The sequence below is a fragment of the Cyrtonyx montezumae genome, unplaced genomic scaffold (genome assembly GCF_038088225.1).
Source record: "Cyrtonyx montezumae isolate F1298 unplaced genomic scaffold, pur_monq_1.0 scaffold_24, whole genome shotgun sequence".
In the NCBI taxonomy this organism is placed as follows: domain Eukaryota; kingdom Metazoa; phylum Chordata; class Aves; order Galliformes; family Odontophoridae; genus Cyrtonyx; species Cyrtonyx montezumae.
Genome location: NW_027071981.1, coordinates 4955100 through 4982518, shown reverse-complemented (window position 1 = coordinate 4982518; position 27419 = coordinate 4955100). Strand labels below are relative to the sequence as shown.

Below are 27419 nucleotides of genomic sequence, written 5' to 3'. Positions count from 1 at the left end.
TCTTCCAAGTGGCTCCCCTTCCTGATTTCATATCCTTTCACAAAGCAAATAACTGGAAGTTCCAACAAACAGCATTCACTGGGCTATGATGGGAGCAGGCTCACAGAGACCTGAGAGGTAGTACACACCCATGCACTGCCACAGATGGGTACAGGTGATCAGGAAGGAGAGGCACAGAAGAAGAGCAGGGAAAGCTACACTACATCTAAAAGGAGATCCTTCACTGCACAGATATCTCTTAAGAAACAGAAGATGTGCATTAAAAGCCTCTATGCAAAGGTCAGCAGAGAAAGTAATGCAGGTTATGGTGGTAGGATTCTGTTACAGAAAGCTTGATTGAGAAGATTAAGTGGACAAAGCTCTGATCAAACGCTAGCAGAAGTCTTCTGACTGGATGCTTCTGTACTCATACAAAATTATAACCCTTGAGGAACCTGCTGTGAGGACAACATAGCACTGGAAGCACCTGGACTGCTCCGGTGACAAATTCATAACACAAATTCTAGAAGAGATGAAGAGGAGTAATACCCTGCTTGATTTACAACTCTCAAACATGGGAGAATCGGTAGCAAACAGCCAGAGATGAAAAGTCAGACTTCAAGAAACATGAGATGACTGAGTAGTTTAGGGGAAGGCTGGGAAGACGGGGAATGGATTAAAGACTTCAGGCTTCCTGCTTATTAGACAGAATGTCCAAAGGAGCTGAAGAAGGATGTCCAGGAAATGATGAGTGAAGAACAACCCATCCTGTTGTGCTGAAAGACGGGATGTAAGCAGAAGGCTCACATGCATAAGAATCATTGGAATCATAAGAATTGGATAATGCTCTCAGACATAGGGTTTGAAGTCTGGGTAATTCTGTGTGGAGCCAGGAGTTGGACTTTGTATATTCTATGATTAAGGCCAAGGGACTACAGCACAAAGACGTGTGTAGAAAACTACCCAGGGATGGAATAGGGAAGGCTGAATTTGCATACCAGTAGCAACTAAAATTAGGTAGGAACATAGGGAATAACACAAAGAGATCCTACAAACACACCAAGAGTAAAAGTTAGTTCAGACAAAGTATTTCTCAGCTGATTAATTACTAGGTTGCCTGTAATGGACAGAATTAAAGCTGGAGGTGCCCAGCTTACAAGCAAAGCCTGTTCCCAGATCCCACACATACAAGTGGAGTTTATGAAGAATAGGAACAGCAGAAAGTTGGCTAAGAATAGCTTTGAGGAACTAAGTGTGCTTATATACATTAGATGAAATGGGATTCACCTGAAAGTTCTGGAAGAGTTGGTTGATGTGATTTTAGTGCTCTTTATCACCTATTAAGTAAAAAAAAGTCCCTGACTGCTGGTAAAAGGCTAACACTGCAACAACCTTCAAGAAAGAAACACGGAAAAGGATGAAGAGAAATACAGGCAGTCATTTTGACCTCAGTCCATGGAAAAAACACAGAATCGTTGAACAGGGGGAGAATGGTATATACAATACACTTTCATACAGCTTTTTGTACCATGTACTGCAGCATTTCAATATACTAAAAAGCATTGGCTGAACAACTGCACCATTAGATGAGCTGAAAATTGGCTGATGTGTAACTGGCAAGCGGTAGCAAAATGACTACTCCAATAGTCAATTAGAGGACTCCATGGAAATGAGTTCTCTGAAATATTGTCCAATCACATTCCATTTATTCAAGAGTTTGCTGGAGAGTTTTGCTACTGTTTTCATCACAAACAAATCACAGCTTCTAATCACAATTGCAAATGACTCAAGAATTGCTGTATCCACACCTTTTTACGAACAGACTGTAGAATTCTAATTATTTCCCATTCATGTTCAAACTAGATACTAACAGAAAAAAGCTCATAACAGATGATACTAAATAGTTAGTTTCAGCCATTTTTAATAGGCATTATATATTATCAGGGATCATTTTCCTTACACTGTTAAAAAACAAAGATGACAGTTGTAACGTTAGCAATAAATTATTGGCACTGCATATCACAACCAAGGCAATTTCTTCTAGAAACTCTTTCAGTTTGGTTCATGCTTCTCAAAAGTGACATGTTTTAGCATAAAATACTCTTTACTCACCTGCCTCTTCACTTATCTCAGTTTCTTCACTGTCCTCTGAAAAATAAATAAATAAATAATCAGGAAACAGCCAAAATAAAATATTCCACGATTCACATTGAACACATCTTAGATTGCCTTCTCCCATTTAACATTTTGTAGTGAGATCTGGAAGTAGATGGGAAAATAAAAGTTTTTAATACTATGAAGAAAGCAGGTTCCTTTCACAAAAAGTTATGTTGTGGTGAGGAAGTAGTTTTATATCATGAGACATCTTCTGGGGAGGAGAGGTGGGAGTGAATAAAAAAGATTTGCCTCAGTTAACATTTAAGTAAAACGACATTAAAGTAAAATGAGCCTTAAAGATCTACTGGAGAGTTCAGTGACCACAGAGGTTTGTCAACTAAGTTCCTCAGCCATATGGACTGTATTTACACTTTTTCAAACAGATTTGGGCAAACACAAATTCTGTAGCAATCCTACAACTTCCATCTAAAGCATAGCATCTTTCAAAGTTCTGTATGTACATGTATTACACCATTTGAACCCCAAGGAGTTTGGTAATAATAAGATCAATGGCAATGGAAACCAGCAGTAGTATTTAGGTCCTAATTTACAGAATTGGACTTTTACACAAGAAGCTCCAAGAGATTCAAATGCTTTGACACATGCCATGAGGACTGTTGATCTGCTTTCATCAAAATTTGGAGCTTGAAACATTTTAAGTACAAGCAGAACAGAACAATTAGTAAATAATAGAGGCTTGCACTGGGAGTTCTGTTGCAATCAAAACATTAAAAAATAATCATGAGCATGAAACTTCATGGGAGCTTGTAAATCTACAACAGATGGATCTGCACCCATCCTTCACTATCTTCCATAGCAGTCACGGCTGTTCTGCAGGACAGGACTTTCAGAAGACACTGAATCACAAGTTACATTTATCTCGAACACACTTCGATCTGGCACAGAGAATCAGGACCAAATAAAGCCATTGCATACTTCACTTCCTTTCTCCTTATTCTAAAAACATTTGCTTTGGAGTTCCAAAAGGCACATTGAGCCCTACTTGTAAACAGAAACTTTAAAGAGCTTTGACAAGTAGTTTTTGAGGTCAAGAAATGAGGAATTTTGCTGAAGGAAGCCAATGGGAATCCTGCCATTGATTTGAACGGAGACAGGATTTTCAGAGTCCTGATGTTTTTCACAAAACTACTCAGAAAGTATCTGGTTAATACAAGGATTATTCATTATTCCATTTCCAATAACATATTCTTCCCATAGAAATGTTTATAATGAAGCCAGCATGATAAAATTTCAAACTAATCTAAGACACAACACTACATCAGCATAATATAATATCTTAACACACATATATCACCTGTTCATCTGTGGAAGTTCTGAATTATAGTTCTCTAAATGACTTGGAACATGAAATTCCCAGAGCAACAGAAATAGCTTCTAAGTTGGTGATAATGGACACAAAAAAGAAATTTGGAATTATTAAGAAGCAGTCTTTATGCAATATAACTATGAGGAGTCAAAGACTGCTTTTGTGAACTAAGTGCTGTTTTTTCTTCTTTTTTCTTCTTCTTTTATTTCTTCTTTTCTTTTCTTTTCTTTTCTTTTCTTTTCTTTTCTTTTCTTTTCTTTTCTTTTCTTTTCTTTTCTTTTCTTTTCTTTCTTTTCTTTTCTTTTCTTTTCTTTTCTTTTCTTTTCTTTTCTTTTCTTTTCTTTTCTTTTCTTTTCTTTTCTTTTCTTTTCTTTTCTTTTCTTTTCTTTTCTTTTCTTTTCTTTTCTTTTCTTTTCTTTTCTTTTCTTTTCTTTTCCTTTCTTTTCTGTTCTGTTCTTGTCTCCCTTCCCTTCCCTTCCCTTCCCTTCCCTTCCCTTCCCTTCCCTTCCCTTCCCTTCCCTTCCCTTCCCTTCCCTTCCCTTCCCTTCCCTTCCCTTCCCTTCCCTTCCCTTCCCTTCCCTTCCCTTCCCTTCCCTTCCCTTCCCTTCCCTTCCCTTCCCTTCCCTTCCCTTCCCTTCCCTTCCCTTCCCTTCCCTTCCCTTCCCTTCCCTTCCCTTCCCTTCCCTTCCCTTCCCCTTTCTTTTTTTTCTTTTCTTTTCTTCCTCTGGAAAAAGGAACCTAATTCTTGTTGAAAGACAGTGCAGTTCATACATCACTTCCAAAAACAGGAGGTGGGCTCCTGCTCATGTTGTGACATGACCTCCAGGTTGTTGTGGCGCCTTTGAAAGTTCTACCCCAACCTGTATCTGGGTTTCCTTTTGGCACACAGCACTCCCCAGTTACTTCATATCTCCATAATTCTTATTCTTACACTACTAATGCATCTGGTGGAAGTGCTTCTCTGTCATACATAGACTGACCTTGGTGTGGCTAGCTAAAGTGACAAACACGACACTTAGTCGTCAGAACTCTACATCAAAACCAATTATTTTGGATAAAAAATATTATTTTAGAAATCTACATCCAGAAATCTTTTGCTTTTCTCCCAAAAGTATGATATTACAGGCAGTTTCTGGGTTACCGGTTGTGAAGATGTAAAAGCACATAAAAGTTTGCTGCTGTTTTTTTTAACTGAAACTATTATATGTATGAATAAAGGACTAAATGAGTGCCAAGATTGCTATGAATTAGATCTGTAGCACTCAGGTTTTTCACACTCCCTATGTATGTTTTTACCCCTTGTAGAAGCAGCTTTCTAGAGTGATGCATATTTCAAACCAAAGCAAACCAGTCTGTCAATCCCCCACAAAAATTGAGTAAAATCACAGAAGAGCCCAAGAGTCAATCTTTGTTTTCAGTAATCACTGCCCGGAAGACTCATGGTCAAAACTACTTGCCCAAACACACATTTGAAAGCCCAGATGTGAGACTCACTGTAACTCTTTTACTCACAAAAAGGAGGACGTGAATGGGAAAATATGCTGTGGTGTGTGGAATCACAGAATCACCAAGGCTGGAAAAGACCTCAAAGATCAACCAGTCCAACTGTCCACCTATCACCAATATTTACCACTAAACCATGTCCCTCACTACAACATCTAGATGTTTGCTGCTCATCTCTAGGGGCAGTGACCCCCCCACCTCCCTGGGCAGCTCATTCCAGCACATGACCACTCCCAGAGAAGAAGTATTTCCTTATGTCCAACCTCAATCTCCCCTGGTGGAACTTGAGGCTACTTCCTCTCATCCTACTCATCACATGGGATTGGGGGCTGATCCTCACCTCACCACAACCTCCCTTCAGATCTAGCACTGACTCTCTGCACGGGTCATCTCACCCCCAAGAAAACTCATATGAGTATTTCAGAATGTCTAGGATACAAGGAAGATATCTAATCCAAAATGTTTCATACATTTAAAGGCACAAAGTTTTCCAGCTACTAGTTGAGCTATAGTATACAAAACCAAGGTATTAGGAGGTGATGCATGGGAGAACAGTTTCCAGCCACATATAAAATAATTTACAATTCAGAGTCAATGCATGATTGAAAGCAGTCCTCTAATTCTCACTTCATACGGGTTAACTGTATCTCGAAAGATCACAGAGCTTTGCAGTTGAGTGTAATTTGCTCAGTACAGGTATATTTGTATACATTACCTGCTTCGTGGTAGATTCATGTACCAAGAGATGTCAGTTGCCTCTTCATTCTCCCTTTCCCTTGTTACCTTCTGAACTTGGTGAAACAGAATGATTGCACTGTACCTGCTCCTGCTGGCACAGGAGAAAGAGATGCCGCCTTCTGTCATATACATATTTTTTCTTTTGCCTTGCTGGTCAGGTTCTTTCTCTGTCTCACTAGTCACTGCACACCAGCAAGTGCAAGCCAGATGGCTAAAATCATCAATCTGCGTTAAGATTTATGTTAGCAACAAAGAGGTGAAAGACACTAAATACTTCTGCTAATCCCCAAAGCCATTAAACTGCCTCTTCCTTTTTGCTCATGCTTCTATTTGCATTGTTCTTCACGTTAGCACAGGGAGAGGCAACACTATGCAAACACCTTTAATTTCTAACTATGCATGCCTTGTGGGGCTCATACAGCAGAGCCAGCTCCAAGCTGCTTGAGGCAGCTGTTTCATCTGTACATTTCAGGCTCCTGGCACTTCCCGGTAGTGCTGCATGCTGCTGGCTCCTTCCTGCCTTCCTTTCCCTTTCCTCAGCCTCTTCATTTCATCCTTCAGCATTTGTTCATCTTCTCAGTGCTTCCTGCTGTTCCCTGATTTCCAACCTACCCACGTGTCTCAGCCTTCTCTGTCATGCAAGTGTGGCTCCACAGACCAAACACAACTGTGAGAAGGGCTGGGAAAGCACAATGGGACCAGACCTCTCCATAGCAAGCAGAGCAACAGGATGGGCAGAGAAGTATTAGAGGCTGAAGGAACAACATGGGGATTATAATGCTGATGCCTCCAAAAAAATTATGAAAAATGGATGAAATCTTTCAGCAGTGAGATCTGCAGCCATCCCATTGAGCTTTTTTATTATCTAAAAGTAGGGTTCCAGCTGAAAAGGTTCCTGCCCTCAAACATTTACCTAGCAGGGACTGACGTGATCTGCCCATACAGCTCCCACCAGAAGAACAGAGGATGTACGGCACTACAGTTTCAAGACAACGGATCCTATTTTAGGATGGACTCTGCTTGCTCAAATGAAAAGCTTCTTCTGTCAAATCTTGCAGTGGGTGGCAGCACAAACCAGGCTACCAGCCCACTGCAAACTGCCTAAACCATGATAATATTGGATTTCCTGCAGTGGAAAAGACCGAGTGGGTACTTGCTGTCCTTATTCCTCTTTTACCACATTCATTTTTCTGAAACTTTGCTCCAAAGCTTCACTGACCACTCTGCACAACTATACCAACAGCTTGACGAGCTTTCTAGCCCTGTATTTATTATCTATTTTAATTGAAAAAAAAAATCACTTCTTTTTTGGATTGTATAGGAACACTGCTGTTACCTGACAGGAGCTTCACTTCAATCTCAGCACAAAAGTTTAGTGGCGTAGGAAGGCACAGACGAACACCTCAGGGCTTGACAAAGCCTGTATGTACACACAAGGCTCAAGATAATGGAGCTCATGAGGTCTTTCGGCTGCTCTGAGCCCTGCAAGTCTGTTCTCCACAGAGTTGATACCACTATCTGACCAACAGCACAGAAAAGAGGAATGCTTTCTTTGAAAAAAAGCAGATTGGAAATCTCTGCCAGATGAGATCAGCCAAGACAAGGCCTGATTCTTATCACAACTACTTGTAAAAAAATATTCTCAGAAAAAGAAAACCCTCAACAAAAGAAACACATTCTTGTGCGTTGGAAGGAGAAGTGGAGCTTCTTAGCATTTGTATCCTGTAATCCTTCTTACTATATAGAGCTATAGGTACTACATAAATTCCCAACAGACGCTAAGCAAGTTTGATGACATTTTGTTTACTCTGTTTTGATTATGCAGAAATTTCCACTGATACACTGTGCATCCTGGCCTTACTGCAACATCAGTTAAGTTTTTCCTCCCATGTTGCTTGGTTACACCAGTCCCACAACACCAGATCCTTGCTGAATGTAAAATCTTCGTAGCTTTTGAAGCCATTTCAAATAGAAATCCATACTACCAGCCTTCTAAGAAGTTACACTTTTTTTTTTCTTTTTGGTCACCACAAAGATGTCTTTTATGCACCATATCACTCAATCTGCAGTAAAATGCATATACCCATACAAGCTCAGGTGCCTATAAAGGCAATGTAGTGGTTGCCATTCCCACTGTGAGTGAACTGGACAGCAGCATTGCAGCGCAGGATGTAGTGCTCACAGCCAGGAGCAGAGCTGAATTTCTATTTCCCAGATGCTTCTACATTATACTCTTTATGAAAATACACATCTCTTTTTTTTTTTTTTAAAGAACTGCTTCTAAACTTCCTTATTCCTTCTACACCTTAAAATACTGAAAACAACCGAGTTTTGTTTACCAAAATGTTCAAGTGGATTTCTCATCCATAAATATGCTAGTGTAGCATTCACACACAAAATGTTATGTTCTAGAAATGTGTCACCATATGCAAATACAAGCTTCTAACAAAATCTCATCACTAACCTAAGACAGAGGCAATCAAATGAGACAAACACAAATTTAACAGCATCCTTTGCAATTAGAAGCACTCAAGCACATGAGGTGACTCAGCATCAATGTCCGGAGAAGACGGGATATTTTTGAGCATGACGTGAAATGCATTTGCAGTGTTTTACATGGTATATGCAACACTATGCAAGGCAGCAGGAAGGTGCCTGTTCAAAATTGCATACCCAGAAGACATTATACAGAAAAAGGCTTATGCTTGTTCACCTCCTTGTGCCGGGCATCTGAGTGCAAAGGACTGAACAGAACAACAAAACATTTCCCTCCCCACTATCAGCTTCTTCCTGAATGCATCACTTATTGACAATGGTGACTAATAATCACTGTTGGACCAGTCCTTTTTTGGTTGAGCTAATCTCCTTTTCAACTATATTTAATTCCTGCAGGGTCTGCAGCGCCTTGCAGCAAGTGTTCCTACTTCATAACTATGTGTTGGGTAGAATATGATCTTTAAAAAGAATAAAAAAAAATCTGATTAATCATTTCCTGGAATATTTCCTGGTACTTGTTGCGTTGTAAGAGACAGCAGACAATGGCTCTAGACTCACCTTGTAATTACCACACTCATCATCTTCCCTCACCCACACTGCTAACAACATGTCCTTGCATACCTGCACAACCCCTGTGCCTTGAAGGGCAGCTTCATTGCCTGCCACCATTTCACCACTTCAGTGCAATCCTTATCTACCAGGAACCAGAGAGCTCAGGGATTTGGAGTGTGAAAGAGCCGTTTTCCCTTAGCTTCTGGAATGACTGCAGGGTCTATCATCAGTCTCACTATAGAAGGAAAGGAAGACATTCACAAAACACCACCAGAGCAAAATAAATAAATAAAAGGGAGCGCTTTTTTTTTAAAGGGAGCACTTTGTAGACCAAGACCTCCTGACAAGAACACTGAAATACATTACAGACCCACTGTCTGTCCATACCTTGATCCAAGCACTGCCATTGCTGCTAACAGGAATGAGGCAAACAACTTTCTATAGCCCACACAAAGCAGACAATACCACAGGCCTGTGTCAAATCGTGTACAATCAAAGGATTTAAGCCCCATGCCTGAGGTGACCAATACTTGCAACAGAACTGAACACCAGAGCAGCACTCTGTCAGCAGACTGCCAGGAAATAATTCAGAAGAGATCATACCAGGAAGCTTCGTTATGATTCAGACCAAAGCAGAACTCCCTACTAACATTCCTGGAGACCCACTGACATGTTTGGAGCAGCTCAGACCCTTCTGGTCAGTGCCTCCAAAGTTGGCCCTGAGCTGCTTGTTGTTCACCATCCTGCCCCTACAGACCATCTGGAGGATGGAGACAGGGCAAAAAAGCAACCTCAAGATGTGGTTGGACCTGCACAGTCGCTGCCATGGCAAATTAAGACAAAAAGCAACAGAAAAACATAGTTTCACAGTTCCATGAACACCTTCAGATTTTACTTAGCTTCAGATTTTACGACGTAAGTTGCTTCAGACACATTTTGAAATGGATGGGTATTCTAAGCCTCATTCATGGCTATATGAAACTTTTTGATTGAGAACAGTTTTTACAGTGAGCTATTTATGTTGCAGTGTACTTTATCAGAATCTGCAAGTGCTCTGAGAGAGAAATAGAGCAAAGCCATCATCCTATTGTGGTGTGCAGGCTCCTCCAGACAGCTGTGCTTCCTTAGGAGCCTGTGTTATTCTGGGACAGGCAACCACCACTAAAAACAGCAAAGCTTTCCCTCCTCCCAGCGCTTTGGTGTCAAGTCCTTCAGGGAGGGGTCCTGTACAGGCCACCAAAGGATGACAGCCCTCAATAAACAGCTCAGACGGGCTTTGTGGGGATTTCAAACCTCTGCCATGTGGTCTGTCACTGAGTCAACACTTTCCGTTCGTGCAAAATCATCATCAGCCTGCCACAGCTTTGTAAGAGATCACAATTCCTTTTCACTCACTGAAAAAGCTTCACTTGTCTCAATCTGAACACAGGACTCCTCACAGATTTCCAAGCTGAGGCCAGAGACAAGGAAAGCAGCTGAACCCAGCAGCACGCTCAGGATGCCCTCAGCAGGCAGGCAGGCAAAGACCAAAAGCCTGCACGCTCCTCTAGCAGAGCCTCCCAGTAGCCCCAAAGCCCCAGTAGCCTGAACCAGTCAGAAGCCACAGCTGTGTGACTTAACTGCAAGCCCCTACCCAGACCAGACCTCAAATAAAGGATATCAGGGACTTCCAGTAAACCACCTGGCACCCATCCACACAGCAAAATAAAGCCTATGAAGAATATTTTGTGGAATACATTCATATGACAAATTAACACAATGAATCTACTCGTGAACATTGTAAATGCAAATAGAGAAGCAAAATTTATCAAACAAATCACCCATCTGATACAGAATTACTTACAAAAGCCTAACTTATGATTCCTTTGCTCACGCTGAGGCCTGTTGTAGTCCCAGTGTGTTCTGCCATATTAAGTAGAGAGGGGATGCTCCTCAACACCAGCACAGCAATTACAAACTCTGCTTAACAGTTCAGTCACGTATTAGTGCAGGGATCTGCTTTTTAATACAAAGCCCTTCATTCAGGCATTTAGACAGTTTCCAATTTGATTCCAAGCCCGGTAGATCTCTTAACAACGAATTTCCTCTGCAATTGTGAGATATTTGCACATTTATGCACAACTTCCTATTTGCACATTGCATCCTCCTAAAGTAATAGAAGGATTAATAGAGAACAGTAGGTCTCATCCACATTGCTTTAGATAGGGTGGACAGTGCTTTGGCATCCAGGGTAAAAACAGAAAATGCACTAAATGTCATAACCTGGAATAGAAGGGAGAGAAAGCTTTTCAATAAGCAATTTCTCCTCTCTCTCTCACAGCACCAATTGATATGGCTCACAAAAAAAAAAAAAAAGAAAAAAAAACGAGCAAGCTGTTGGGCTCAGCATCCTTTCAATTAGCTCTGAAAGGACACAGAGTCTAAAAGCTCGCATCTTCCATCTATCAGTTGGTCTAATAAAAGTGCAAATCTCTCCTCTCTAACCATTTTAGTGATGCTTTAGTGAAGTAATTTTGTTCCTGTGTTTAAACTAGTAAGAGTAATATAATCTGGAATGGGACAGCTTCATAGTGTGTACCTTTTACAATATTATTTTTGTCTAAAGAACATTTTCAGAAAGAATGATTTTCCTTTCCAATCCGCAGATAACAGGTGGTAGACTCAAAAGTACTTTAAACACTGCAATTTAAGATAAACCTTTCATAATATACAATAGTCACCATGAAAAATCGGCGTTTGCCAAAGGTCTCTACAAGATTATCTATCTGACATACTAAATAGCTAGCTCTACACAGGATACGAGAGAAAAATAAGGTGTCCCTGCCTCCAGTTGGTAACTGTGTACAAATATGCTTAATCTTGCTCACATGAACAGCACAAGGAACACGTATAACTGTAAGGTAAATATTAGCGAGTCTAGCTTTTCAAGGGGAATGTTTTTATACCATTTCCTGGTAGGTCTTACAAATATATATTTAGCAATAAAAGTAATGCCTGGATTCCAGGCTGTGTGCAGAATTGTGTTAGGAGAGACAATGAATTTCAAGAGAAAAAAAAATGATACAAGTATTAGCGGCTTTCCTGGAAAGCTCATACATAATACCAGTAGCAATGAATCCAGTGAGGTAAGAAGTACATATCTGAGCCAGGATTACAGGCAAGGGCATTTTATTTGCCTGAAGGATACGTAGAGAGACATCATCTCAGATTAACCAGAGAGAATTTCACCACGCAGCTGAAGGGAGGATGTCTGGGCTACTTCATTCCACTAAGAGAGAGGACACAACTGATTCAAGGAAAAATAAAAATGGTGATTTGTCTCACCTCATAGGCTAGAACAGTGATTGATTTTAAGCACAAGTGGTTGGTTGTTGTCCTACAAAAAGTCCTCCACCCTTGCTCTTTTTCTACCAGAACATACATGAACTTCTCAAAAAAAAAAAAAAACCCTCAGAGATTCAACACTAAATTCTGTGTGAATCAGGACACTTCTCCTTCTAAAATAATACTTTTCTGGGCCATCATAGGGATGAGATCCCGACTCCGAGTTAAAGCTTATATGGCATTACCCTCAGAGCATGCTGGCTTTGAATCAGGTTCTGTACAGGCTACTGCTTACTAAGATTGGATCTGTAATGCTGAGGCTGTGACAACTGGTCCGTTACTGAACAGCTACGCTACACTTCTAAGATATGAAATTACTTAGAAGTCTGCTTCTTCCCCTATATATTTAAAGTTTGCAAATGACAAAGCTCTTGGCAGTTGTCTTAATATCAGTACTATTACTCAACTAATTTCTTTGGCATCCCTCTCACAAAATAAGTCTAATGATATGTTCGACTAATGGAACAATTTCCCTGTATCTATATTCCTCTTACTCTAATGCACTGAGGTGTAACTCTAGCTTCATTTCATTATCACTTGACTAGCTTAAGCAATTGGATGTCTTTTTGGATTTATTAATGCACTAGGTTTAAAGTAATAACTATTTATGTATATAACTCCATGAATATATCCTTCTTTCTATGCATTTTTGTCCACATTTATTAATGTAGATATATTTGCTAATGCTTCTGAATGTGAGATGCACATTTAAAAATGTCTCAACGTTTTTTTCTCTAAGCTTCGAGTAATATCTCAGTGTTATTCCCTCCTGTGAATGTTCAGATAGCTTGCTATCTGAACAAATTTAGGGCAAATCTTTCCTTCGAGTCTTCTGTTTCAGTACACTAATAGAATAATTTAAAAACAAACAAACAAACAAACAAACAGATGCCATAATAGGTTTGGCAATTCTTTGCAGAGTCTGAATGTGAGGAATGTCTTGCCAAAGGTACGGATAGTTGCTAATTCCTCGACACAGAACCACACAGAATCCTTAGTGGAAGAAGCTGATCCAATAGAGAAATGGACTACTACTCTACAGGAGGAGAGTCTGTAGAGAACATGTTGAAGCTTATATTAGAGTTGAATGCAGATACCACCTAACATGAGAAAAGTAAAAAAGGAAGAGACAGTACACCTGACAGCCCTTCGGTGATCACCACTAAGACCTGATGTTCTCACCATTCAGCTACAATCAATTTAGGATGGGGCCAACGTCAACCTACCCATTGTTGCGATGGCACCCAGCAGAAATGTGCCACTTCAGCAGGGCAAAGGAAGCCTGGCCCTGAATATCAATCATTAAGGCACTCCTCAGAGACACAGAACCAGACACTTATCTTTTATCCAGGGATGCTAACAGAGTCATTTCGTTTGTATGCATCTCTTCTGCCTCTTTACTCATAAGCTGCAGATCTGAGTGACCCCTGGAAGAGCATACCACACATCTGTGGTGATACAAGAGATTAAAATCAGATCTCCCAAATCACTGTCTACTGACCTAAACATAGGAAATCCATCACTGACTTGGGGATAAAATTTTAGAAGCCAGCTTGGTGCCTTCTGAAGCTCCAGCTCAACAAGCAGTAGGTGCTCAGGTCCTTCTGGAAACCTGCACTATTAAATCACATCAAAACTAGTATTCAGAATCACTAACGCTGAGAAAATTGCAGCTGAAAACCTATGTGAATAAGTCTTAAGACTTTTTAGAAACCTATACCAAATTATGGCTGCTGAGAAGTAAAACATCTTTCTCCAGAAAGCTCCATAAAGCATCAGATCATCTTTTCACAGTCACCACACACCTGCAAACTGATGGATGGTACTGCACGTTAGAGGGTTCCCACCACCACCACCTTATGATGATCATGTATAAATTCCTAGTTCTAGGTTGATAACAAATAAAATAGTTAAAGCTTTACATTCATGAAAATAGACATGCTTTTAAAATTACAGATATGTGGTACAACGAATCACCTGCACAATGTAGTGTAATGCAATTAGAAGTCCTTGTACACTGTGACATCTAACCCAACAGACCCTCTTCGTTCAAGACTTCAACAATGCTGTATTTTGACAACCCAAAAAAAAAGACATGGATCTCCCATTTCATGGGAGAGAGATCTCCCATCTCTCTCCCACTTCAGTTGTTCATGCTTCAGTGCCTGAAGCATCTCATTATCTTTCAGGCTTTCAAACCCAAGTGGGCTTCATGTTTGTAGTAACAACATAAGGCTTTCATCTGGAATTTCAAAGACTTCAGCGATGAAGGTATTAACTCTAACTTGTTGACAAACTGCCATGGTAGCTTACTCTCCCTTAATCCAAAAGGCAGACACAGAGCCAGCACCAGAAGATAGGGCGCTCCTATTTTGTCCAGTGTGTACTTTGACAAAAAGATAAAAATCATATGCTACCCAGATTAGATGTGAATGCAGTCTGAAATGAATGTTCACTGTGCTCCAGCCCAAAATACTATTACACAGTTTGACACTACTCCATGCTACCTGAATTGTTCAGTATGTCTCTAGGTTTTTTGATAATGCAAACTGGAGAATACAAAGTTGTCTACGAAAACGTTAGTTGTAGTGAGATAAGACAGAAACTTCACAATTTCCATTCTACCAGTAGAAGTCAAAAAAAGTCAACAGAAAAATATCCACTGTGGCTACTACAACAACATGGTCTGTAAAACGAATTGAGAATCTCCCAACACACCAAAGCTCAGCTTCCCATTACTCACAGGCTCATTCCACCTGGCAGTCAGTGTGGGGAGTATTTAAGTGACTGCCATTTCAGAAATGGGTGACCAAAAAAAAGGACTAAAATTTGCATCTTATCACATACAGCAGAACTGATGTCAGAGAAAACAAAATAAAATGGGAGAAGTCAGGGTTGATAAAAAAAACCACTACCCTAAGTCAGATTTCTAACGATGTATGATAAATATAAATCACAGTAATAGGAGGGGTGTGAACAAATTTACTATCTACCAGGTTTTCTTGCATTCTAGAAAGTAATCTCCTCTGTGAAACCTAAGATGAATGGCTAACATTTCCCAAGCGCTCCGGTGAGAGCCATCTTTCTCCAATTCATTCTTGCACAGGGATAGCTCAGGTTTAAAGTTCCCATTCAGACTCATTTGGGCTCTAACCCCTGTGGTATCTTTTAAGATGCAGAGAAACCCTAACAGCACCACTAGTGAAAGAGTAAAGCATACACAGTGTGCATGGAAAAGCCATATACACTAGGAGCTATATACATTACTTTGAATCATCTTCCTTCCAGTCAAGAGAACCAGTGCCACACACCAACTTCCAGAAGGAGATACGGATTGCAGTAAGGATTGAAGAAACTAGTAGTACTGTGCATAGAAGAGCAGGCCTTGATTTTGCAAAAGCAGTATCACAAGCAGTTTTACTGGTTCATGGGTTTTAAATGACTGTGTTTCTCCAGCATCACAGCCTCTATGTGCAGCTGATCTCTGAAGAAAGTTCACATTTTAATATTTGGCTGAGACAGCGAAAGCAGAAAGGAAGCCGACTGTTTCCTGCATCGCTTTTTGAAGTCAGATGGCATTCAATTACCATACCTACCTATAGGGAAAAAGTCACCCATTTTCTTCTTGAAAATTTTGTAGTCAACCTCCAAAAAGACGCAGAAGATGACACGATCCACCTGTAAGAAACAAAATTATTCACAGTGAAATGATTGCAACAATAAACACCAGCAATAATAGTTAATACGAACACCGCTTTATGCTTCAGGAAAACAAGAAAACATCATAGGGACGCATGTTTTTATTTCATTGTGCATCTGTGTTGTAATTTATAAAATAACACTTGCAATCACAGTTCAAAACTGTATTCTTTGTTAACTGCCTCCTGTTTATGCAAACCACTCTTGAGCATAGTATAAATGACTTTTGGCATTCTAGATGAGTACCAGGATGCAATGTTTGATGAAAATGTCACACGGGGGGTTTCTAATAAGCATACAAAAGAGTAAACGGGTAAGCAAAGAGCTTTTTTTCCAATCCTTGTTGGACAAACCTATTTGCAAAACCATTTAGTATTTTAAAATGGCTTTAAAAGGTTTCATGTGGTTTTAATTTACATGAAATCATTTATTCTTGCTATAATACAAGCAAAAGGCAGCAAAAACAAAAGCTGATTAGATGACAGGTAGCACACAGGGTAAATAAAACATTTAAGGTCGTCTTCTTAGTGAGGCTGAGCATATCAACGAAACCACAGCCCACAGTGCACGCGCCACACACTCGCTAATGGCTCCAAATAAATTAGGATGGCACTCTGTGTGAAAGGCTTTTCTTAAAGTGACCTAAGAAAGGCAAACAAACTAAAAACCGAACAAAATTCCAAAGCCTTTAGGATTGAAAAACACCCACAGTGCACTCACTCAAGCTGAGTTATTTCTTTGTTTTATCTGTTTGCCTAGCCCAGCACAAGTCCTGGACAGAGAAGCAGAAGAAGAGAAGACCCATGCAAGGCTGAGCTGCTGGACTCACCCATCTGATAATTGATTTTTTTCTCTGAAGTGCCATAAGAGCATAATCAGAAAAGGATGAAGTCCAAGCAATAGGGAATTCAGTTCCTTGCCTGGCATTTTGCTGCCCTCATGTTTCCATGGGCAATAAGCTGACATGCTGTGGCAGAGCTGCTCATGAGCTACATGCTACAAATGCAGCAGCCTCCCTCCAGCAGAGAAACTTGCAGGATGGACGCTCACAAAATGTGCCTTCTTTCCACGATCTTCACTTGAAAATGCTGTCCTTTTGCTAGAGCTGCTCTTCGAAGCAAGTACAGGTCTTGGCTTCAAAGACACCATTACACTGGAGCAGCTCAGACCATCATTTTAGAGCTCATTTTGGAGCAGCCTAGTAAAATCAAGAATGGAACAAGAGCAGGCAATAATCAGTTATTCTGGAAAGTCCTGGTGGTTGGTAACAAGGACATCTTCCAAAGGCAACTTCAAACGCTGAAAAAGCAAAATAAACTGGATATATGAGAGCAAAGATGTGAGTTATGTGGGTGCTAAGAAACAAAGACCCTGGGGAGCAGGAGAGGAGAAGCAGTAGTAGGACAGAGCTTGGAGCTTGCTGAAGGCCTGGGAGCTGGAAAATGTGTTTGTATGACAAACTGCTCTGTGCGGCCCTGGTAAACAATCTAGGCTGCAGCTTCACAAAATTCTAGACTGTGTCATCAGCTGCTCCTCACAACAGATAAAATAAAGAAAATAATAAATAGAAAAACAAAACAGAACAAAAATATTGGTGACGGGCATGGGCCAAAAGAGCACATCCATTTGCATATACACATATTTATAATACAAAGCAAAGCATCAGTGGTGTTTATACAGCCATATTTTGCCCACATAAATGTTTCCACTTTAGTGAAGCTGTGTGTTTCCAGGATTGAAGCTTCCAACTGAGAGTGCTTCTTGTAAAACCTGATTTAGGATCGTGCTGGGGCAGTCATAGACTGCTGTCTTCTATCCCCACCTCCTCAGCAGAGCAGACACTCGAGCTTTACAGCATAGGAGTTATATGTGCACCAGGACAGACAAAGCAGCAAGGATGGGAACTTATAAGCCACAGGAGGAATCACACTCCCACATAGAGAAGTTCTGAGTTCTGACACTCCGTACAATCTCACGTTCTCTGCTGTAAACACTACAGACATTTCCCTTCTTTTCTACATTTCAACTTCTCAAGGTGTTCCCTTTACTTTTATTTATGCTGTGTGGTTGACAAGGATAAAACTTTTGCAATCAGGAGAATTTCTGCTACTTCCAATATAATTCCTTAATTTAAAGTTAAGGAATCTCTCCAGAAACGGCATGCTATTTCACATTTTCTAGCATCCTGACTATATACATCCTGCATATAAACCTGTTCGATTTCTTCTTGGTGTGAGAAAAAGCGCTCTATTTTTAAGTATGCATAAGATATTGTGATGACAGCTGAAATCCTGTGTTTATCTGATTGAATGGCATGTGTTGGCAGATAGTAAATCTGAAATTAAACCATATTCTATCATTCTGCCAGTCACTGACTATTTTATCTAACATCCCCAGCTAAAATAACTTGGAAATTAGGTACAGAAAGTAACCCTTGCCCTCACTGTTTCCCTTCCAGCTACAATAAGCTGCAATAAGGAAAGGTTTAATCCGAGTGGACCTGAAACTCCATAGCCCGCTGGCTCACAAAGGCTCAGCAGGCCTCTTGGGATGCTCATGAAAGGCACTCCTTCAAAGAGGAGAGCTCTCCCGTTGTAGCTGGGACATGGCAGCTGATGAGCAGTAGGATGCAGTCCCTCTGCAGAGGGCAGGCAGGGCCCCCAAGGGATGACCCCGAGGGACTCCCCCAAGGAGCCCCTGGGGCCTTTTGTAGGTGCCTGGCTCCTCCACAGCTCACCAAGCACCACTAAGCTGCAGTGAAAGTGTAAAGGAGCTGCAAGCTGAAGCTATTAAACTCATCTTTGATGGACAGCTCCTTTTTGGAAGCCGGTATTATAATCAACTGGCTCCTGCCAGAGACTGATCAAATTCTGCTCGCTTCACAGCTATGAATAGTGGGATCAAAGAACCCCAAAATTAAGAGCATCATACCACAGGAAGAAGGGAGTTAAATTGCATGAGCCATTCACTTAGTAGGCAGCTTTGCAGCCCAAGGCTGTGAGTACACTGATTTTCTTCTTCATTTTTTCTTTTCTTTCCTTGGGATCTGCACTCCTTGTCAGGCTGCATTTACTTTTGACTGGGATCTATTTGCAAATGTTTTGCTTTTGCTAGCAGCAAAGGTTTTGCTAGCAGCACTGAATGGGGACCAGCGAACTTTTTGGCTCAGGCTGTTTCTGCAGCAGCATGGTGGGCCCCGACTCAGTCATTAATGCCAGTACTTTGCATGGACACAGCCAAATCTCATCAACAACCCCCCCCCCCCCCCCCCCCACTAAGCATAGAAGCAATGCTGGTCTTGACAGCATCACTGCTTTAACACAAAGAAGCTCAGACAAAAAAACAAACAAAAAACACTTCCCTCTGCTCTTTGTTCAAAGTTTTTTTTTCTTTCTTTCTTTGTTTTGTTGTTGTCTTCGTTCTGCCCAATGCCTTAGGGAGCACTCACCACTGAGTCAGCTTTACACGTGCTGGTGGGCCATGCAAGTGGTCTCATGTACCCTGGGTTGGCTCCCTCCCAGACCACTCATGGAGGAGCAGTGCAGCAGACTCACAGACTGCACTGCCACTATGGCACAGGAAAAGCTGCCAGGGGTAGCTCTGCTCCTCCTGCACACCACTGACCCGATGGCCTTGCCTCCAGAATGCAAGCAGAGCAACAATATGGGTGTGCTTGGTTAAACAGGCACAGGATGCACCCCTTCCAAGCTAAGTCTGATTCCTCTGCCTTTACTTCTCTGTCCGTTTAGGAGACAGCAATACTCAGTTTTGCACTTGCACACTACAAAGAGGTATTGCCAAGTGTGATCTACAGGACCTGCCAAACGCAGCCATACACATAACTGCATATCTGTGCAGGTGCCAAGCCATACATCAGGCACAGATCTGAAGCAGAAAACCAATCAAGAGCTATTCTACACTACTTCATCTAACAAGTGTTTTCCACGTCATTGCCACATTGTTTCCTAATAAAATAACTCTCAATGAAAATAAAACCAACGACATTTCAGTGCTTCCAAGTATCCATGCACGTCCCCAGTACCAAGGCATTCACCCAGCAGGCACTGAGTCCTTTTTATTATATACAGTAATAAGCTTCATCGTAATTTAAATCTTACCAGAAAATACATGTTACAAAAACAATTGTAATTTGTAAAAATGTTTCCCAAATCAAAATAGTAACAAATAACAAAGAAAATGAAGAGGGAGCCTCTTCCTTGTAGCAAATCTCTTTTACAAAGCATGGTTATCTGATCCCACCAGAACCGACTGTCATTAGGGCATGGCTAACACCAGAAGCTTGTTGTAACATTTTTAGTTTATCAAACATTCTGTGGACTTCATTCAAAACGCAGCGGAGCCAAACGGAGGCTTTTTATTGACTTCAGCATGCTTGGATCAGCGCCTATAGCCCATAATGCCAGAAACAACATTTGCCTCCTTAAGAATTAAAATTCTTCTGATATTCAAATTTCATTATCCTAACTCTTCAGATACTTTCTCAAACACATCCCTAACAGTCACAGTTCAGAGCTGCCTGAAGCAATTAAGTCTCCTGTACTACAGTGCCTGTAAGGAAGAGGCCCTGAGTCTTCACTGTGCCAAGATGCCACATTTTGCCTCTGCTCAGAGCATGACTGCTTGGGAAGCCTTGGTGGTTTTCACTGCCCAACAAGACTTCTCATATGGAGACTGTGAGAACAAGGCCACATCAGCCCATTTTTTCAAGACACACTCTCACAGAATCAAAACCTCAATGCTGAGAAACAAAGAAAAAGAAGGAAAAGATTTTTAACGTATCACGGAGTTAGGTTATGAGTGCCCCACCTGAGTGCATGCTGAGTAAAATCTCTCCCATTGCCACAGCAGGAGCTCAGTCAGCCATTCGGAAGGCCCAACTCTCCTGCTCATTGTCAGGGATCCCATTTTCCACTTCTGTTCCATTGTTTTCCATCAGGACTGCTCCCTGCCCAGTGCCAAGCTGACGCGTCACGTTCCCTCTGCACACACTTCAAAGAGTCCACCATCTGTTTCTGCTCTCTTCAAGCACTGGTACATGATACTCTTGATGGCTATTGTCCCCCTTCAGCCTAACCCCTGCCTGATTTGATCCTTCAGTAATCCTATTGCAACCAACTAACAGATGGAAACGCCAGCTCTGTAAGTAACTCAGGCAGCTGCCATCTCCCTCCCCCACCAGAGGCACTGCCTTTCCTGAACCCCATGCACATCTGTCCAGCTGTTCAGAGAGCAGGCAGCTTGACTGGAAAGAAAGAGCAAAGAGGATTTCATCCCACTTGGAAATGAGCCACAGTCAAAGCCAGAAGATTTCACACACCTCTTCCAAAGGTGAATGCTTCAAGCCTTATAAAACCTACTCATTTCATAGTGCTGTAAATTAAAATTTAGCCTCCAAGTATTATTACTAATTTCACAGAAACCATTAAAGCGTGGAGCCTAGCTGACTGTCTGCTCCTTTCAGCATGACATCATGGTCTATAATTGCAGAATTACTCTCAAAAAGAATTTTAGTTTAGTATTTATAGCAAATACAAAGCTTTGGCACCACTTCCATCCTCATAAGAAGATCTAAGCAAGGCAGAGGTGTCAGACTAGTGATACGGCAAATTTGACAGCCAATGAACTGTGTGATGATGTTCACAAAGAAATGAATCTCGCCTTAAGATCTTTACACCTGCTCCAGCTTCAGATCCACTGCAGACCTGAGCCAAAACACAGTCCCCTTAACTTGAATTTGCAAATGAGGCCAGCTTCAGGCAGACACCCTCCAGATCACTCCTGCTGGTGGAGGGGAGGAGAAAAACGCACCCTCTCAGGACAAAGCTCTTTGATTTTCATGGACTTAAGCTTTAAAATTCTTTGAATCCAAAGCAAAAATCTGGTTTAATATCTACATTATTGCAAGCCTCCTGAAAGTGGACATTGATGAAGCATTGTGATTTCACATCAAGAGCCAATACTCACTGAGGACTATGCTCTAAAGAAGCAGCTCTTAAACCACTGTATTACTTAGGCAGCCATTGAAAGAAAAAAATACAAAACATTATAAATTATAAAATGATTTATGTTTATCACAAATAGAGAGGAATGGTTTCTATGGTGGTCTTCATGAAGTTAAAAAGCATAAAATTATGATTAGTGCTTTAATATCCTACTCATGAGTGAAATCATAATTTGCTTGGGCTGAAAGATAATTAAAAGTCCAAAGGCAATTAAAACAAAACAAAACAACACAGAAACCACCATCAGAAATTTATTACAAGTTTAAAATATTAATGCAAACAACATCCCAAAGGAATTTTAGATAAGGCTTTGCAACAACCCCTCCCTCTAAAACAAAACACAGTGGAAACAGAATGAGCAATGAAACCCAGGATAAATTTAAAACATGATCAGAACACCTCTCCCTGTCTGCTGTTTGTACTGCTCTGTTCATACCCAACAGATGACGGGAAATCACTCCCTGTATCTCATGGGTGTCAGACATCACTACAGTTATCACTAAGGCATAACCCTACCTCCACGCAGCTGAAGCACATTAAAAGCCCTTTATTAAAAGCCCTTTCCCTTGCTAGTGGAAAAGCACTTTTACTCACAGTCTCAACCAAAGTTAAGTCTTGTGACAGTTCATAGAGTTTTGCCAACAGGTGGACATTGCAGATGCCCACAGAGAACAAGCAGTAGAGCTGGACCTTAACCCCAGGATTTTTTTGCTACTGTTCTCTCTGAAGTAAAGATGCAATAAGAAAAAAACTCTCAGTGGTCACGAGCCAAGGTTACAAGCTTCACTGCACTCCTGTCAGTTTTCCTCTGGCACATCCTTTCAATGTACCCATTTATTCTGAGAAACAATAACGGTAACTATTTTCCCTAGTATGTTGGTTGGTTTTTAAAGGTTACTTATTCTCTCCGAGATAACCCAGTCTTTGCTTTCCACATCTTAACACAATGTGTTATCAAAGGACAGACAGGGCTTTCTTCTTTTGGACTTGGCCATTCCCTATTCCTTCTCTGTGTGTCAAGAGCATCTGCCACACAAGTAGGGCTATCCTAGAGAAGCAATTCAGATTTAAAATAGGAAATTATGACAACAATTTATGAGGAATTTTGAAGTATCTAGCAACAAAATCGTATGCATCCATGCATCATATGACGGCATGACAAACAAGACATAACACTTCTCTAGCACTAAAGTAAACACAGATAGACAAGAAACTAACCAGTAGTTAAGAGGCTGCATGTTCATTTTTTGGCTGATAACTGAAGTCTTTTGGTTTCCTAGGGGTGAAAAAGCCTGCAAAATCCATCTAGGATTTAAGGCAACATCTGAGTATGTTTCCTTTGATGGTCACTAAAACTTGTCAGAGAAAGGGCAAGAGAGTACTTTAAAAATGCATTTGTTTTTACCAAGGTATCCATCAACCTGTACGATTCACATTTATGCCACACAAACACGATGACATAAAAACCATTAATCTTTTCTAGCTTAATACCTACTGTCCTTTGAAGCTACATGTTTGGAATATCTGAAAGCGACCTCCATTTTTCACAGTTACCAGTCACAGGGCAGCTGACACAGCCAAGATAATCCTGTATTCAGCGAAACTGGGGGAATGAATGGATTCTGATGAATGTAATTTGCTATCTCAGTGACAAATGGCAAATGGGAAGAGGGGGTATGCATGTAAATATAACTGTGTTAAATAAGGGCTTGTGAAGGATAGTACTCTGAAAATATCTGATAGACAGTTTTACAACTACCATGCATTTTTGAGGAGATAAATCATCAGCTTACATTAAGTAATCATTATATCCTCGTTGTGGCTCACCAAAGAATATGACTGTATTGAGGCGTACAATCAAGCAGGGTGCTGTAATCCCAAAGGTCAACTTTCTGCACCATATTTTACCTTATAACATTTTTTTTTCCCCACAATCTCTTTAATATGATTTGGGCTTATAAATTCCCAAGTTGCCAACAATTATGAGATCCTGAATTCTGCTTGGGCATCTAACCTGTTGTGGGCCCATTCCCAGAAGATGCTATGTTATGCTATCATCAAAAGCTAACTCCCAAGACTGAGAAAAATTACTGTATTCTTGATGTTTCTTACCAGTTGTGTCATAATGTTGAGTAATACCCACCAATGTGACCTCTACACCTTCCCAGGGTCAGGAGAACTGGCACTGCTTGCTCTGAGCCTACCACTGCAGAAAGCATACATACTTGAAAACAGAGATGTAATCTTCTCCTCATCATGATATTTGAGGCTGCTGCAAGATCCTGAAATCTAAAAACGTCTCTGACTTTGTATCAAAAGCTTCCGATCTAAGGATTCTATGATCTACACTAAGCAGGGAGACCAGGATGGTCCTTCCTACCTTTCACATGATACAAGTAATTTAGGTTTGGATGCTACAAGCAGCCCCAGGAGGAGGCAGAGCTGTCTTAGGCTGTAGACCAGCCAAGAGAGCTGCTCCAAGGGGTGGCAGCAACTTCTAAGTACTTCCCCAGGAGAAGTAGTCACCAGGTCCCTGCACAGCAGGCATGGGTGTCTCCTCCTGCTGCAGACAGCAATGTGCTGGCATCTCATGGCCGGGATGCAAACAGCTGAGAAGCCCTCAGCAGCATCCTAAAGATGCACAAGAAATGTTTGAGCTGCAGAAAAAGAGCAGGAGAAGCAGCAGCTGATGGCTTAAATAACTTTTAAGTGTGTGGTTACAGGCAGAGTAAATTCTCAGTCATGATATACTCAGCAACAATTTTCTCATCAAGGTTGAGCAAAGGCTTTGCCTAGCCTCACGGTTAGGGTATTTTACAACTGGTGACCGCTGTCACTTTGGGCATTTCACACGCTTCAAAACAGAAAGAGAAAAAAAAAAAAAAACCTGGCTTATCAATGTTTTAAATTTCAGCATACATATTTTCATTGAAAGAGGCCAGATGACTCCTATGTACACAATCACACCAACTCCTAGAGAAGCTGGGAAGTTTTGCCTTTGCAAAACACACAATTTCATTTAGAAGTCCCTCAGAACTAATGCAACTGAGAGCAATTCCCAGTGGTAGCTCACAGTGAGTATTCCTTCTGCCTGTTATTGCATCTTTGTTGGCACACCTCCATCCTACAGGAACACTCACATCAGATAGTTCTTAAGTAAAAGCCACTGACTTCAAATGGGTTCTGGATCAGTGCAACTAGGCCTTGGTAGGAAGACAACAAACACCAAATTTGTTCATCTATGGTTAAGTTTTCACAAATGCAGCGAGTGTCACAAAAACTGAACTTTTACAGCAGGAGGATCTTCAGTTATTCTGTATTAACAGTTCTACCACTGCAATAACTCCCAACATATTTTGAGCTCTCCTCTCCATTTCTATGCTTCATTTGATGAAAAATGTAGGCAGACATAACCCTGGTGTGAGGACTTAATAATTATTCCCCATTAAGGCAATTCAAACTCCAGCTGTAGGAGCAAAGTGAAGGCATAACATACCTGCTATCAAGGCTACAAAAGAATGACATATATATTAGAGTCTGCAAAACTCTTATTCTAAAAATTTGCTGTACATAAAAAGGACCTGTTCTTAAAAAAAAAAATAAAAAATTGCTTTCCAAAGAATATAAGCCTCAGAATAGAACTTGATACAGCTCTGAACCCATCACTCATACTGAAACCTGGACTGGATCTCATTTATATAAACACGACTTTATCTCACTCCTTGAAGGAAATGTTTTACAATTAATTTATCTGTCATTTATAGATCAATTAAAGTCATTAATGCAATCCCTTAAAGACTATTTCAAAAGGACAAAGGCTGATTTCCTCATACACCGTATCTGTCTCATTCTAATGCTAGGGATAATCTTTATTACCATCACAAAGAGACAGAACCAGGCAGAAGAGGAAGCTATCAAATTTCCACTACTACAAGAAAAAAACACTTCTGCTCCCAGGATGCTCACTCCAGCATCTCCTTCTAGAAGATCAACCCAGGACCGTTTGCTTAGCAAGCGTCACGTAGGTGCCAGGTAAAGGAAATATGATTTTTCTAAAACCTATTTACCTCCTTCCTTCACAGGAGTTTTCCTCTTTCTTGTAGAAAGTTGCTTCTTATAATTACGCCTTATTCATGGCTGAGACTCTTTGGTATGTGTGACAAAATGACATGTTTGTTAAATAAGAGTGACTGGAGCAACTGCTGAACCTCAGCATCCTGAAAGAGTAAACTAAATCAGGAGCCAGTTTGATTTGCATACAGCCTCTGCAATGTTACTTGCTGCTCAGGAGGGAGAACAAGCGATGGGACAAGAAAATTTGATGCAAAATACTACTTCTTTCAATAGAGGGCTGGGTCAGCTCAGGGAATGGCTGCACTTCAGAGATGGTTTTTGGGAGATTTGCACCTCTGAGAGTCCGGGACCAGTAAAGAATACCTATGCTTGAGAGTAGATGTGGTCACAGATTTGGCACGTGAGCTCGGACTGCAATTCAGCCGAGGAGTCCTCATGTGAAGGGTCATTACGCAAGCTTGATACAGCTGATGAATGTCATCCATAGAGGATATTGCAACTTTAATATGGTTTGTTTAGAAAAAAATGCACTGGGATATAAATGTCAACTGCATGCCAGCATTTTTCACTAGGACTGGGAAGGGAAAAAAGAAAGAGATCCATCTCTTAAGGATCAGTTTTCAAATGATTTTAATAGATGCTAATAGGACAAGAGTTCTCGGAAAATAGCCAGCAGATGCTCTAATACTTTACCAAGTCTCAACTAACCTTGGGTACACCAGTTCCACAATATCCATCTTCTAGGCAGAGTTCTGTTTCTGCAGATGGAATGCTAATGATGGCTTTTAATGGTTTCTGACTTTTACCAATGCTTTAATTCCCGTGGTGGATCATAGCATACAAGCCACCGAGGCGAGTTAAGCACATATTTACATTTTATTAGAAAGGATGAGAAAATACCTTACTGACGGTACATTGCTATCTACAGATAACCTTTCCTCTATGTATCTGTTCAACATAAAATAAAAAGTATCTAAATTACTAAGACTTTGCTCAAATACAATTGAGAACATTAGCACCATTTATATGAGCTGCTCAAACGCACTGATGCATACAAAGTCTCCAAAACCATTTATTGTCAAAATGTCAACGCTAAAAGCACAAAAATGTAACTTACTTTATGTCATTAATTAACTAATGTTTGCACAGCACTTTGAAAATGTAAAAGCATTTGGAATACTAAGAGCTAAGCAGTATTATTTTTACTTGTGTGGACTCACTGTATGAATCATACATAATAATCACCTCTTGTGGAAAGTATTTTTGGTCCAGAGCCAAAACCTAACCTAGGATCTGGCACTTCTGTTCAGCAAAGCATCTGTAAATGGTCCTGTTTGGGTTCCTGCTGGAGTTGTTTTTTTGCAACACATTCATTATTGAGATCTTCACCACGTAGGTGTAAGGTGCCTTCAGAGATTTGTGATTAACTTTCTACAAGCAAGGCAGCAAGCAGTTTATTGTATTCTCCTCATTTGTCCAAAAGATTT

At 40.7% G+C, this 27419-nt stretch overlaps 1 protein-coding gene across 2 annotated transcripts in view; it reads right to left on the bottom strand.

Moving 5' to 3' along the window:
* MACROD2 (mono-ADP ribosylhydrolase 2) overlaps positions 1 to 27419 on the bottom strand; it is an 840242-nt gene that overhangs the window by 78512 nt on the left and 734311 nt on the right. For both annotated transcript variants that reach the window (XM_065739549.1, XM_065739548.1), the window contains exons 9-10: positions 15733 to 15814; positions 2092 to 2127 (exon numbers count right to left, since the gene is read on the bottom strand). In XM_065739549.1, the coding sequence (XP_065595621.1) occupies positions 2092 to 2127; positions 15733 to 15814 (118 nt within the window). The remainder of the gene's footprint in view (positions 1 to 2091; positions 2128 to 15732; positions 15815 to 27419) is intronic.